The 14,422-nt window shown below is 42.7% G+C and overlaps 1 protein-coding gene across 1 annotated transcript in view; it reads right to left on the reverse strand.

Moving 5' to 3' along the window:
• The window catches only part of LOC105468281 (NADH:ubiquinone oxidoreductase core subunit S1), a 37,903-nt gene that overhangs the window by 13,500 nt on the left and 9,981 nt on the right, over positions 1–14,422 (reverse strand). The window contains exons 6-13 of the mRNA XM_071073279.1: positions 14,058–14,139; positions 13,836–13,966; positions 13,209–13,394; positions 10,577–10,711; positions 9,406–9,520; positions 8,083–8,228; positions 7,338–7,466; positions 4,209–4,338 (exon numbers count right to left, since the gene is read on the reverse strand). Of these exons, the coding sequence (XP_070929380.1) occupies positions 4,209–4,338; positions 7,338–7,466; positions 8,083–8,228; positions 9,406–9,520; positions 10,577–10,711; positions 13,209–13,394; positions 13,836–13,966; positions 14,058–14,139 (1,054 nt within the window). The remainder of the gene's footprint in view (positions 1–4,208; positions 4,339–7,337; positions 7,467–8,082; positions 8,229–9,405; positions 9,521–10,576; positions 10,712–13,208; positions 13,395–13,835; positions 13,967–14,057; positions 14,140–14,422) is intronic.

Genomic DNA, 14,422 nt, shown 5'->3' on the forward strand with positions numbered 1-14,422 from the left:
CGAGACGGGCGGATCACGAGGTCAGGAGATCGAGACCATCCTGGCTGACACGGTGAAACCCCGTCTCTACTAAAAAATACAAAAAAAAAACTAGCCGGGCGAGGTGGCGGGCGCCTGTAGTCCCAGCTACTCGGGAGGCTGAGGCAGGAGAATGGCGTGAACCCGGGAGGCGGAGCTTGCAGTGAGCCGAGATCTGGCCACTGCACTCCAGCCTGGGCGGCAGAGCGAGACTCCGTCTCAAAAAAAAAAAAAAAAAAAAAAAAAAGAGTTCTTTTTTGTTTGTCTGTCTGTTTTTGAGACGGAGTCTCGCTCTGTCGCCCAGGCTGGAGTGCAGTGGCCGGATCTCAGCTCACTGCAAGCTCCGCCTCCCGGGTTCACGCCATTCTCCTGCCTCAGCCTCCCGAGTAGCTGGGACTACAGGCGTCCGCCACATCGCCCGGCTGGTTTTTTGTATTTTTTAGTAGAGACGGGGTTTCACCGTGTTAGCCAGGATGGTCTCGATCTCCTGACCTCGTGATCCGCCCGTCTCGGCCTCCCAAAGCGCTGAGATTACAGGCGTGAGCCACCGCGCCGGCCCACATCAAAAAAATAGCCAGGCGTGGTGGCGGGCGCCCATAGTCCCAGCTACTCGGGAGGCTGAGGCAGGAGAATGGCGTAAACCCGGGAGGCGGAGCTTGCAGTGAGCTGAGATCCGGCCACTGCACTCCAGCCTGGGTGACAGAGCGAGACTCCGTCTCAAAAAAAAAAAAAAAAAAGAGTTCTTAATGAAGGTTACAGAATTAACGAAAAATATATTTAAATCTGTTATAGAAGAAAATGTTCTCAGGCCAGGCACAGTGGCTCACGCCTGTAATCCCAGCACTCTGGGAGCCCAACATGGGCAGATCACGAGGTCAGGAGACCGAAACCATTCTGGCCAACATGGTGAAACCCTGTCTCTACTAAATAAAAAAATTAGCTGGGCATGGTGGCATGTGCCTGTAGTCGTAGGTACTCGGGAGGCTAAGGCAAGAATCGCTTGAACCTGGGAGACTGCGGCTGCAGTGAGCCGAGATCACGCCACCGTACTGCACTCCAGCCTGGGGACACAGCAAGACTGTTTCAAAAAAAAAAAAAAGAAAAAAAGAAAAGAAAAGAAAAGGTTCTCTGAAAATAGTAATCACCTACCACATGGGGATGGAAATTAGAGAGGAGAAAGGAAGATTTGTCACTGAATATTTTTAAATATTTTTGATCTTTTAATCATAATTTTTTTTCTACTCAAAATAAACAAGTTGTGCTTTGCTACTTCATCCTCTTGCACATCACCTTCTTCCCTACACCTGAGACTGTTTAAGTGAAGCAACCATCTTGGAACTACAAGGAGAAAGAGACACACAATCACATGTGAGCAAGCAAATGAACTGACAACAGCAAAGCAGGAAGGCAGGCTCTCTAGATATCCTTGGACAACTGCATCAGCTTTTTTTTTTCTTTTTGTTTTTATGAGATGGAGTGTCACTGTCACCCAGGCTGAAGTCCAATGGCGCGAGCTCAGCTCACTGCAACCTCTGCCTCCCAGGTTCAAGTGATTCTCCGGCCCCAGCTTCCCAAGTAGCTGGGATTACAGGCGCGGGCCACCACACCCGGCTAATTTTTGTATTTTTTTTTTTTTTTTTTGTAGAGGCGGGGTTTCACCATGGTGGTCAGGCTGGTCTCAAACTCCTGACCTTGTGATCTGCCTGCCTCGGCCTCCCAAAGTGCTTGAATTATAGGCATGAGCCACCGCACCCAGCCTGCATCAGCTTTCAATTGCCTACCTCCAGACCCCTTTGTGTGACAAACAGAAACTCCTTAGTTTTTAGGGTTTTTTTTTCTTTTTTTTTGAGATGGAGTTTCACTCTTGTCACCTAGGCTGGAGTGCAATGGCATCTCAGCTCACTGCAACCTCTGTCTCCTGGGTTCAAGCAATTCTCCAGCCTCAGCCTCCCGAGAAGCTGGGATTACAGGCACCCACCACCACACACAGCTAATTTTTGTATTTTTAGTAGAGATGGGGTTTCGCCATGTCGGCCAGGCTGGTCTCAAACTCCTGACGTCAGGTGATCTGCCCACCTGGGCCTCCCCAAGTGTTAGGATTATAGGCGTGAGCCACCGCACCTGGCCAGAAACAATTTAGTTTTGTTTTTTTGTGTTTTTTTTGAGACAGAGTTTTGCTCCTGTTGCCCAGGCTGGAGTGCAATGGCGCAACCTCGGCTCACCACAACCTCCGCCTCCCAGGTTCAAGGGATTCTCCTGCCTCAGCCTCCTGAGTAGCTGGGATTACAGACATGCGCCACCACGCCCAGCTAATTATGTATTTTTAATAGAGACTGGGTTTCTCCATGTTGGTCAGGCTGGTCTCAAACTCCCAACCTCGGGTGATCCATCTGCCTCGGCCTCCCAAAGTGCTGGGACTACAGATGTAAGCCACCATGCCCGGCCAGCTCCTTAGTTTTTTAATCAGCTCCACCACTACACATATATTCTAAAATAAAGAGAACCTTGTATCTTTAGACTGAAAGTACATTCTGTCTTATAGTCTTATAGTGAGGTCTTCACCTTTAAGACATATTTTGTTGAAGTTACTGAATTTCAAGAATGATAATCAGAACCCCAGCACTTTGGGAGGCTGAGGTGGGTGGATCACAAAGTTAGGAGTTGGAGACCGGCCTGGCCAATATGGTGAAACCCCATCTCTACTAAAAATACAAAAATTAGCCAGGTGTGGTGGTGCATGCCTGTAGTCCCAGCTACTCGGGAGGCTGAGGCAGGAGAATGAACCGGGGAGGCAGAAGTTGAAATGAGCCAAGATCATGCCACTGCACTCCAGCCTGGGTGACAGAGCAAGACTTCATCTCCCCACCAACGAAAAAAACAAAGAAGATAATCAGGACAGGGTATGGGGCGGGGCGGAGGAATAAAGTTTACATGCTTCTTCACTGACCTATAAAACTCAGAAAGGGGGGAAAAAAAAGTCTGACCCTGGAATTTCACATCCTGGTAAGCTGTCTCTTCAGGAACAGACACTCTCAAGCAAGCAAGAACTCAAGGAATACAGGCACCCATGAGCCACCTTTGGGAAAAGCAAAACAATAAAGGCGAAAACAAAATGAATTAAAGAAAGAACTCAAATGAAAAAAACATTACCTCAGAAATGAAAATTGAAGGACTGGTAAAATGTTAAGGAATAACTCCTTTTGTAGTAAAGAAAGATTTAATTGAAGTTAAAAGTGCAATTCTTCCAGTTTTACTTTGATTTCTTTTCAGCTAATTTCAAGAAAATTAAACTCTGGTAAATAAAAACTGCATGTACAGTATGATCTCATTTTTGTTTGACTATTCAGCCATCTTGCTTTGCTCTCTGTATAAATGGAGAGATGATTATGTTTTATCAATACCTGTTTTGGGGTAGTGGGATTTTAGGTAATGTTATACTTTCTTCCTCATGTTCTTTTCTGTATTGGTATAAGTTTTTTGGGGGGTGGGACGGAGTCTCGTTCTGTCTCCCAGGCCGAAGTGCAGTGGCGCGATCTTGGCTCACTGCAACCTCCGCCTCATGGGTTCAAGCAATTCTCCTGCTTCAGCCTCCCAAGTAGCTGGTACTACAGGCGTATGCCGACACGCCCGGCTAACTTTTTTCTGTATTTTAGTAGAGACAGAGTTTCATCATGTTGCCCAGTCTGGTCTTGAACTCCTGACCTCAGGTGATCCGCCTGCCTTGGACTCCCAAAGTGCTGGGATTACAGGCGTGAGCCACTGCGCCCAGCCTGGTGTACGTTTTAACACTCACATAAGCCAGGCGCGGTGGCTCACGCCTGTAATCCCAGCACTTTGGGAGGCCGAGACGGGCAGATCACGAGGTCAGGAGATCGAGACCATCCTGGCTAACATGGTGAAACCCCATCTCTACTAAAAATACAAAAAATTAGCTGGGCGCAGTGGCGGGCGCCTGTAGTCCCAGCTACTCGGGAGGCTGAGGCAGGAGAATGACATGAACCCGGGAGGCGGAGCTTGCAGTGAGCCGAGATCGCACCACCACACTCCAGCCTGGGCGACAGAGCAAGACTCTGTCTCAAAAAAAAAAACCAAAATACTCACATAGGATTATTACAAAAACAGTTGTTTAAATAATAATAATAATACTAATAATAAATCAACAAGAGTAGATACATATAAGTTGAGAGCACCTGGCTAAATGGATGACTTCCCGAAGCAATGTCTTGAAGAATTTTGGGGGAGTCTCCCAGGTGGTCATATCTGTAAGTGAGGTCCACTGGACTGCCTATAAGGGCCACTTTTAAGTCATTATGCAGCCAGCTGAAATAAAAACAACATTTTTAGAAGTAAATAACTAAGCTAAGCAGTTGCTGGTCTCATTGATCCTAAGTGATACATCTGTTTACAAAATGTTAAAAGCACAGACAATACATTTAACAGATATGATCTACTATATACCTTTCAAAACAGTGTTACAAAAATGCATGCCAAGGCGATTCAATGCATTAATTTGCTGTGTAGGAATGCTATCTAGACCAGGCACAGTGGCTCACACCTGTAATCCCAACACTTTAGGAGGCTGAGGCGGGTGGATTACTTGAGGTCAGGAGTTCGAAACCAGCCTGACCAACATGGTGAAACCCTGTCTCTTCTAAAAATACAGTATTAGCTGGGCGTGGTGGCACATGCCTGTAGTCCCAGCTACTTGGGAGGCTGAGGCAGGAGAATCGCTTGAACCCAGGAGGCAGAGGTTGCAGTGAGCTGAGATCGGGCCACTGCACTCCAGCCTGGGCAACAAGAGCAAAACTCCGTCTCAAAAAAAAAAAAAAAAAAAGCTATTAAGCCAGCTATAAAAGTTATTTATTTATTTTTCTTTTTGAGAGACAGAGTCTCACTCTGTCGCCCAGGCTGGAGTGCTATGGCGCGATCTCAGCTCACTGCAAACCTCTGCCTCCCGAGTTCAAGCAATTTTCCTGCCTCAGCCTCCTGAGTAGCTGGGATTACAGGCGCCTGCCACTAGGCCCAGCTAATTTTTGTATTTTTAGTGGAAGGCAAGCTTTCACCATGTTGGCCAGGCTGGTCTTGAACTCCTGACCTCAGATGATCCACCTGCCTCAGCTTCCCAAAGGCTGGGATTATAGATGTGAGCCACTGCACCCAGTCTAAAAAAAAATTTTAATTTTAGAATTAATCTGTAATTTTTATTTTGCAGTATTTACATGGCAAGGTCAATTATCTCTTAATTATCCATTAAAGATATTTAAACATTTTCATAATTCATGAAAATATACTATGTTATTCAGATTTATTCTCTACAGCAGGGAACTATAGCTCCAGTTCTTCCAAAAAGTTGTAAGTGCAGTAACTATATAGTCTGGTTTCTCTGAGATAGTGCTGTTTTTACCTGTTATCCTGATATAATTATTAATTCCCTCTTTCACTCTCCTAGTTCAGACAAAAACTATATGGCTACCCTCTTTATCTCTAAGATGTAAATTTAAAAGACAGAAAGCATGCTACAAAATAACTGGTTTGTGTTCTTAAAAAAAAAGAAAAAAGTCAAAAAAGGGACCAGAAGAGTCATGAAACTAATTGTAAACTAATAAAAAAAATGAAAACTAATTGTCATATATGACTCCAGAATGGATCCTGAGGAAAGAAAAAAACTGCTATGAAAGAAATTATGAAAAAAAAAAAAGAAATTTAAATATAAACGGTGACTTATGAAATAATACTGTATCAAAACTAAATTTCTGGCTGGATGCAGTGGCTTATGTCTATTACTCCCAGCATTTTCAGAGGCCGAGGCAGGAGGAACACTTGAGCTCAGGAGTTCAAGACCAGCCTGGGCAACATAGGCAGATCCCATCTCTACAAAAGGTATTTTAAAAAATTAGCTGGGCATGTTGGTGCATGCCTGCAGTCCCAGCTACTCAGGAGGTTGTGGTGGGAGCATCATTTGAGCCCAGGAGGTCAAGGCTGCAGTGAGCTGCAATCATGCTAATATACCTTAGCCTCTGTGGCAGAGCAAGACCCCTAATACAAATACTAGCTGAGCATGTTGGCATACGCCTGTATTCCCAGCTACTTGGGAAGCTGAAGCAGGAAAATTGCTTGAACCCAGGAGGCAGAGGATGCAGTGACCCGAGATCGAGATCTCAAAAACCGAAAAAACTAAATTTATTTTTTTTGAGATGGAGTTTTGCTCTTGTTGCCCAGGCTGGAGTACAATGGCGCAATCTTGGCTCGCCACAACTTTCGCCTCCCAGGTTCAAGCAATTCTTCTGCCTCGGCCTCCTGAGCAGCTGGGATTACAGGCATGCGTCACCACGCCCGGCTAATTTTGTATTTTTAGTAGAGATGGGTTTCTCCATGTTGGTCAGGTTGGTCTCAAACTCCCAACCTCAGGTGATCCGCCTGCCTCGGCCTCCCAAGTGGTGGGATTACAGGTGTGAGCCACTGCGCCCAGCCTAAATTTCTTCATTATTTAAGAGAATGCTCCTTGTTCTCAAGAAATCCACACTGAGAATTTAGGTATAAAAGGGCACTATGCCCACGAGAAACTTCCAAATGACTCAGAAAATTAGATTCACACATATCTATATATATACATATGTAGTGTATGTATATACACACACACACACTATATATATACACACACAGACACTGAGAATCATAATACAAACATGGCAAGATGTTAACATCAGTTAATCTACGTGAACAATATACAAAATGTATACAAAGACCATCTCAAGCGTCTTGAATTATTTCAAAATAAAAAGCTAACAAAATAAATTTAAAAACTGGTAAGGAGAGGAGAAAATGGACCTATTAGAAATCGTAGAAACTGGGCGTAGCACTTCACACCTGTAATCCCAGTACTTTGGGAGGCCAAGGTGGGAGGATGGCCTGAACCCAGGAGTTTGAGACTAGCCTGGCAACATGGCAAGGCACCATCTCTAAAAAATTAAAAAAAAAAAAGACTGGGCACAGTGGCTCACACCTGTAATCCCAGCACTTTGGGAGGTCAAGGTGAGCAGATCACGAGGTCAGGAGAACAAGACCATCCTGGCTAACATGGTGAAACCCTGTCTCGAGGTGGAGCTTGCAGAGCCGAGATTGCGCCACTGCACTTCCAACCTGGGTGACAGAGTGAGACTCCATCCCCCTCCAAAAAAAAAAAAAAAAAAAAAAATTGTCTTCCAGTTATCTTTTGGAGTCTCACTACCACTAACCTATTAGGAAGATGTCATTTTTCACATATAAAACAAAAAAATTACGTAAATATTTTTAAACCTTGAATAAATACTATTACCAACCTCTTTCGAATTCTAGCATTAAACAGTGGTGCCTCAAAACGTGGATTTGTACCAACCAGAAGTACAACATCTGCCTCTTCCACACCAGCAATTGTAGTATTAAGAAGATAATTGGAACGCAAATCTGTGCTAGAAATACAATATATAAAATGCAAATTTACTTTAAAATTAATACATACAGAGAATCCATGAAATAGTCTATTCATCAAACCCATTGCATTTCCAAACAAAAGATTTTATGAAGTATTTCTAAATTAAATAAACATTTCAGATACTTTTTTTTTTAGACAGAGTCTTACTCTGTCGCCTACTCTGGAATGCAGTGGTGTGATCTTGGCTCACTGCAACCTCCACCTCCCAGATTCAAGCGATTCTCCTGCCTCAGCCTCCCGAATAGCTGGGATTACAGGCGCACACCACCACGCCCGGCTAATTTTTTTCGTACTTTTAGTAGAGACGGGGTTTCGCCATGTTGGCCAGGCTGGTCTCGAACTCCTGCACTCAGGCGATCTGCCTGCCTCAGCCTCCCAGAGTGCTGGGATTACATGCGTGAGCCACCATGCCCGGCCTGAGATACTTAGTGATAAATGGATTCCTCTATTTCCTACAACTTCTGGTTTGATCTTGGTCTATATGTGAAAATAAACTGGGGGATATGTTGGAGAATCCAGATTGTCACATTTTATACATAACTTCTAACTAAAAGAAGAAAGAAAAGCCTAGATCCTAGCTTCATATTTCTCACCCAGCTCCTGCAGTGGGGAAGACCTCTTCAGTGCATAAGGTGTCAGAGTCCACTCTATTAAGTAAATCTTTGAGAGCTACTAGGGCTTCAGCATCCACCAAGCCACCTGCAATTGCTGCCACATCTTTGCCTTGAAAACTCTGCAACTAGAAACAGATGAAAAGGGCATCATCAAGAAACCTACATGCAGCAAAGACCACAGTGAAATGTTCAGAAAATAAAATGGTAAATGTTTTCAAGTATAGAAAAAATTAACAAACTTCTGATTAAAAAGGTTTACAACATGGCCAGGCACGGTGGCTCATGCCTGTAATCCCAGCACTTTGGGAGGCTGAAATGGGGGGATCACCTGCAGTTAGGAGTTCGAGACCAGCCTGGCCAACATGGTAAAACCCCGTCTCTACCAATAATACAAAAATTAGCTGGGCGTGGTGGCATATGCCTGTATTCCCAGCTACTCTGGAGGCTGAGGCAGGAGAACTGCTTGAACCACGGAGGCAAAGGCTGCAGTGACCAAGATCGAGATCACGCCACTGCACTTCAGCCTGGGCGACAACAGTGAAACTCCACCTCAAAAAAACAAAAAAAGTTGTACAACAATTATTAATTAATCTAAAGTGAAAAGCTGCAGAGGTGTCATGTGGGGCCACAGCTAATAACATCAGCTTGGAACGAAGCTGTTTTATATTTAGGAACAAAGGCACCTCAAAATGAGGTCTGAAGTGGAACTATAGTTACCTTAAATGCAACCTCCTCTGAAGTATCTGCCTTTCCCTCTAGTGCTTTATGTTGTCTTTCTCTAACAAGAAAACTATTCCCTCCACTCGTACTCTGGCAAGCTCATATTAATTCTCAGATTCTTTAAGAATCACCTTTTTTAGGAAGGCATCTTTTTTTTTTTTTTTGAGATGGAGTCTCGCTGTGTCACTCAGACTGGAGTGCAGTGGTGCGGTCTCGGCTCACTGCAACCTCCAAGGAAGTCATCTTGATTTGCCTGTCCTAGTTAGGCATTCCTCCTACATGCTCTCACTCATACTACTCCCTATATAATTACTCATAGCTGCATATAATAATTGCTGAATTGTGCAACTTTCTCCAGTACAAGATTGTAGGATGCAGGAATAACATGTCCGTGGTCTTTATATCCCTTAATCTAGCATAATATCTAGCATATGTCCTCAACAGATGTCTGTAAAATGGAAGATTAAATCATAATCTTGGCAAAAGGAAAAAAGGGAAGAAACATACATCCCCCCTCTTCATGGCAAAGATGTTTCTTGATAATCACAAACACTATTTAACACTATTTATTTCAATTTTTACCATTCCAGCTACACGAGAGAGTGCATCCTCCCAAGAAGTATAGGTTAAAAGCCCTTTTTCATTTCTGATCATCGGCTCGGTAAGTCTTTGACGTTTTAGCCCATCATAGGCAAATCTAGAAAACAGAAATTACATGATTGTGGAATCTTGCTAAAGAAGTAACTATAATTTTCACGTTAAATCAATGAGAAATGTTATTTAAATATAGTACTGGTTAAAGTGTCAAATATCTAAACACCTAGATAGAAGTAATTATTTTAGATATTTTTAGAGATGAACTAATAGATTTTAAGAACTTCACCTAAAACTAAAATACCATCTGAAAGTTTGATTTCTTCCCTTAAATACATACAAAAAAAGTTTGGTTTCTTATACTTTTAGCTAACTGAACAATCTTAAAATTACAACACAAAAAAATCTGACAGCTAAAAAAGGCAAATCAGGCCGGGCGCGGTGGCTCACGCCTGTAATCCCAGCACTTTGGGAGGCCGAGGCGGGCGGATCACAAGGTCAGGAGATCGAGACCACGGTGAAACCCCGTCTCTACTAAAAATACAAAAAATTAGCCGGGCGCGGTTGTGGGCGCCTGTAGTCCCAGCTACTCGGGAGGCTGAGGCAGGAGAATGGCGTGAACCCGGGAGGCGGAGCTTGCAGTGAGCCGAGATCATGCCACTGCACTCCAGCCTGGGCGACAGAGCGAGACTCCGTCTCAAAAAAAAAAAAAAAAAAAAAAGGCAAATCATTTTTGTTTACAAAACATGAGTATCTCTAAATATTTTGTCAAAATTACATTGTGCAAACTCTTATATTTAGCTTCTTCCTCAAGCAATCATCCCGCCTTGGCCTCCCAAAGTGCTGGGATTACAGGTGTGAGTCACCACGCCCAGCCTAGCTTCTTTTCTCTAAGGAATAAACCAAAATAAGTTGAGAATGTATCGATCTACTTCAATTTCTCCATGTGGGATGGAAAAATATCTTTCTCAAAGTAAACACAATATCCAGGGATTGACCTAGGACTATTAAAGTCAGTATTATGTTATATAAGCAGCTCAGATTCCAGTAGTCTATATTCAGTAACTAATTTGCAAATATAAAAGATAATTCTTTAAAATTATCATAAAATTTCCTTTAAATAAACTGCAAAAGTTAAGGAAAACAATATAGCATATACCTGGTTTTATCAGAGATCCACTCTTCATTGATGTCCTCATGCATACGTGGCAAAATCCTCATCACTTCTCCAGTTCTTGTGCTAACCACAATATTACTTCCAACTGCATCCATTACATCAATGGATTCTGTCTTTCTGAGAAACACATATGGTGTTTACTATGGTGCTTTTGAGAATAAAGAAAGTTTCTGTTACCTGGTTTACCAAAAACAAATTTTTACAATTAATTCACTTTCTGAATTACTTTAAAAAATGAAGCTCAGAGGAATTGCAATTAAATAAAAGAACCCCCCACACTTTTTTTTTGCCATGGGGTCTCACTCTGTTGCCCAGGCTAGAGTGACATGATCACTGCAGCCTAGAACTCCTGGGCTCAAACTATCCTCTCACCACATTTTAAAAATTTTTTGTAGAGGCAGTGTCTCATTATGTTGACCAGGCTGGTCTTGAACTCCTGGTCTCAAGCAATCCTCCACCTTGGCCTCCTAAAATGCTGGAATTATAGGCGTGAGCCACTGCTCCTGGCACACCCATATTTGAACACGTAAATTCCTGGCACAGTAAGGAAAGCTTTAAAACTATTATCTGACACAGAAGCTAGTTTGAAGGGGTTCCAACTAGCCAAATCTGGGACGATTCAAAAAGAGGGGCAGGATTTTTGTCTATGGGAGGTTAAGGAGCTCAAAAAACCTTCCCACTGAAAAGCAAAAGTAAAGCTGGACAAAAATGGCAAAACCCACCATTTCAGCAGTTTAGAAATGTAAATGCATACAAGAATGTGTTAAGCTTTTATGCACTGAAAAACTGGTGGCTGGGCTCGGTGCTGCTCCTATGCTCCTCTCTACCCCCTCAAAATGGAATTTCTTCGAGGCTGGGGCAGGCTGTGAAGACGAGAACTTCTTTGGTACAGATGGAGACAACTCACTTAATTTGGAGCAACAGGCAAACTTGTCTGTGGAGGTGAAGCTTTGGAGGTTATTGTAGCTGAGGATAGCCAAGATTTTACTAGCCTAAGTTTGTAGTGGTAATTGCGGCCAGCATTCCTAGCAGCGGCTGCCACATGTGCAGGTGAAACCAGAGACGGCTCAATCTATTCACAAACTCCTGGATAACACTGAGACCCATAGGGCCCAGTGCAAAGTAATAGCTGGGCAGACTTGAAAACAGCCTGAACTTTGAATATGCTCCTCCATCCACATACAGATTCACTGGCAAAGAACTAACTCGTATTAGGTCGAGGTGTCTGAAGTATAATTATACCTGATTACTAAACTATGCAGACACAGGGGAACTCCTAAGAAGCCTCACTTTTTTTTTTTTTTTTTTTTTTGAGACGGAGTCTCGCTCTGTGACCCAGGCTGGAGTGCAGTGGCCGGATCTCAGCTCACTGCAAGCTCCGCTTCCCGGGTTCACGCCGTTCTCCTGCCTCAGCCTCCCGAGTAGCTGGGACTACAGGCGCCCGCTACCTCGCCAGGCTAGTTTTTTGTATTTTTTAATAGAGACGGGGTTTCACCATGTTAGCCAGGATGGTCTCAATATCCTGACCTCGTGATCCACCCGTCTCGGCCTCCCAAAGTGCTGGGATTACAGGATTGAGCCACTGCGCCTGGCCCCCAGAAGCCTCACTTAAAAATAAAACCATGAATATTAAAATACGTTCAAAGAACCAAAGAAAATAATGTTTAAAAACTGGAAGGGATGTATGACAACCACGAATTAGCAAGTAGAGATTCTCAGAGTAAGGACACAGAAATTATATGGAAACAAAAACCCAAATCCCAAAGTTGAAAAACATAAAGTTTAAAATTGAGGCCGGGCGCGGTGGCTCAAGCCTGCAATCCCAGCACTTTGGGAGGCCGAGACGGGCGGATCACAAGGTCAGGAGTTCCAGACCATCCTGGCTAACACGGTGAAACCCCGTCTCTACTAAAAAATACAAAAAAACTAGCCGGGCGAGGTGGCGGGCGCCTGTAGTCCCGGCTACTCGGGAGGCTGAGGCAGGAGAATGGCGTAAAAACCCGGGAGGCAGAGCTTGCAGTGAGCTGAGATCCGGCCACTGCACTCCAGCCTGGGCGACACAGCGAGACTCCGTCTCAAAAAAAAAAAAAAAAAAAAAATTGAAAGATAATTTGTTATGCTTTAAGAACCTTAAAAATATTCACACCTCTTGCATCTATCTACTCCATTTCTCGGTTTAATCAGGAGAATGAGAGATATACACAGAAATTTATAAACAGCAATGTTTTTTACAGATTTGTAATCATAAAGAAATATACAAGCTAAATGTCTATTAGCAGAAACTGGTTAAAGAACATGACATTCCTCATAGTTGAAAACTTAATAAACAACAACATGGGAGACTATAAATTTAAAATATCAACACTATTAAACTCCTTGGAAGAACACATAAAAAAATAATTTTGTGGTTGAGTACTTTAGAATTAATTTCCAAGAAAATTACAGTTAATTTGCACAGGTTCGATCCATTCTAACTACTTACCTTCTATTTAAAGGGTTTTACTTAAACAAAAAGTCAACAGACCAAAACAACTGAAACTCAGGAAGAAAATGAACCTTTTGAATAGCAATGAATTAAGGACAAAAAACAAATTGTCATAAAATACAAAGATACCTTGTTTCCCAAGGCCGGGCAGTAAAGGCATAGGGCTTAGAGGTTAGGGCACCTACAGGGCAGATATCAATGATATTCCCAGACAGTTCAGACATGAACATCTTTTCAATGTATGTGCCAACTTGCATATCATTTCCTCTGCCTGTTGTTCCCAAATCATCTACTCCTGCAATCTCACTTGCAAACCTACAAGATAAAAAATGTGCCATCAATGGTTAAGTCCAGCCAAATTATTTCCTTTCTTATTCATGATCACAGAGATGATTTCCAAAACACTAAAAAGAAATGAGTATATTTCCAAAGGTGAGCACAGTCCTAGAATAAAAAATAATGAAATGTTTACATTTAATTGAGGTGTAACTCACATGCAGAAACTTGTACAAATCATATGTGTACAACTCAGCAAGTTATGAGTGAAAGCAAATGCTTATATATTTTAATTTTTAAATCCACCTGAAGTTGGTACTAAATGAAAGTGAACTTATTTTATTGGTATATCAAATACAGCATCCCTCTTCTCCCACCCAACAAAAGTAGCCATTCTTTCCAATGTTATTATTCATCAAATTATGACTATTAAGTATACAATTATATTCTATAATAGAAGAAAAAAGGAAAAAAAGTTACCTGATGCAGCGAGTACACTGTATACATCTTGTCATGATGGTCTTTACCAATGGCCCAATGTTCTTGTCTTCCACAGCACGCTTCCCCTCTAAAAATCGGCTCCTATCATTTCCAAACATCATGGACTGGTCCTTAAGTAGATTATTAAAGAGTCAATCGAATGCTGCTAGTAAAATTAAAACCTGAGACAACCAAAAAGATTGACAGAATTCTACTACATACCTGCAGATCACATTCACCTCCTTGGTCACAAATAGGACAGTCCAGTGGGTGATTCGCTAATAAGAACTCCATCACACCTTCCCTGTATGAAAGTTGTAACATATAAAATGACTCTCAAATATACACACACTGACATAAACTGCTGTCACTCAAAATGACCTACAGACTTTACTTTTTTTTGAGATGGTGTCTCCCTCTGTTGCTCAGGCTGGAGTGCAATGGCACGATCTTGGCTCACTGCAGCCTCCAGTCTCTGCCTCTCGGGTTTAAGTGATTCTCTTGACTCAGTCTCCCAAGTATCTAGGATTACAGGTGCCCACCAACCCACCTGGCTAATTTTTGAATTTTCTATAGAGGCAGGGTTT

This window comes from Macaca nemestrina, chromosome 11 (genome assembly GCF_043159975.1).
Source record: "Macaca nemestrina isolate mMacNem1 chromosome 11, mMacNem.hap1, whole genome shotgun sequence".
Classification (NCBI taxonomy): domain Eukaryota; kingdom Metazoa; phylum Chordata; class Mammalia; order Primates; family Cercopithecidae; genus Macaca; species Macaca nemestrina.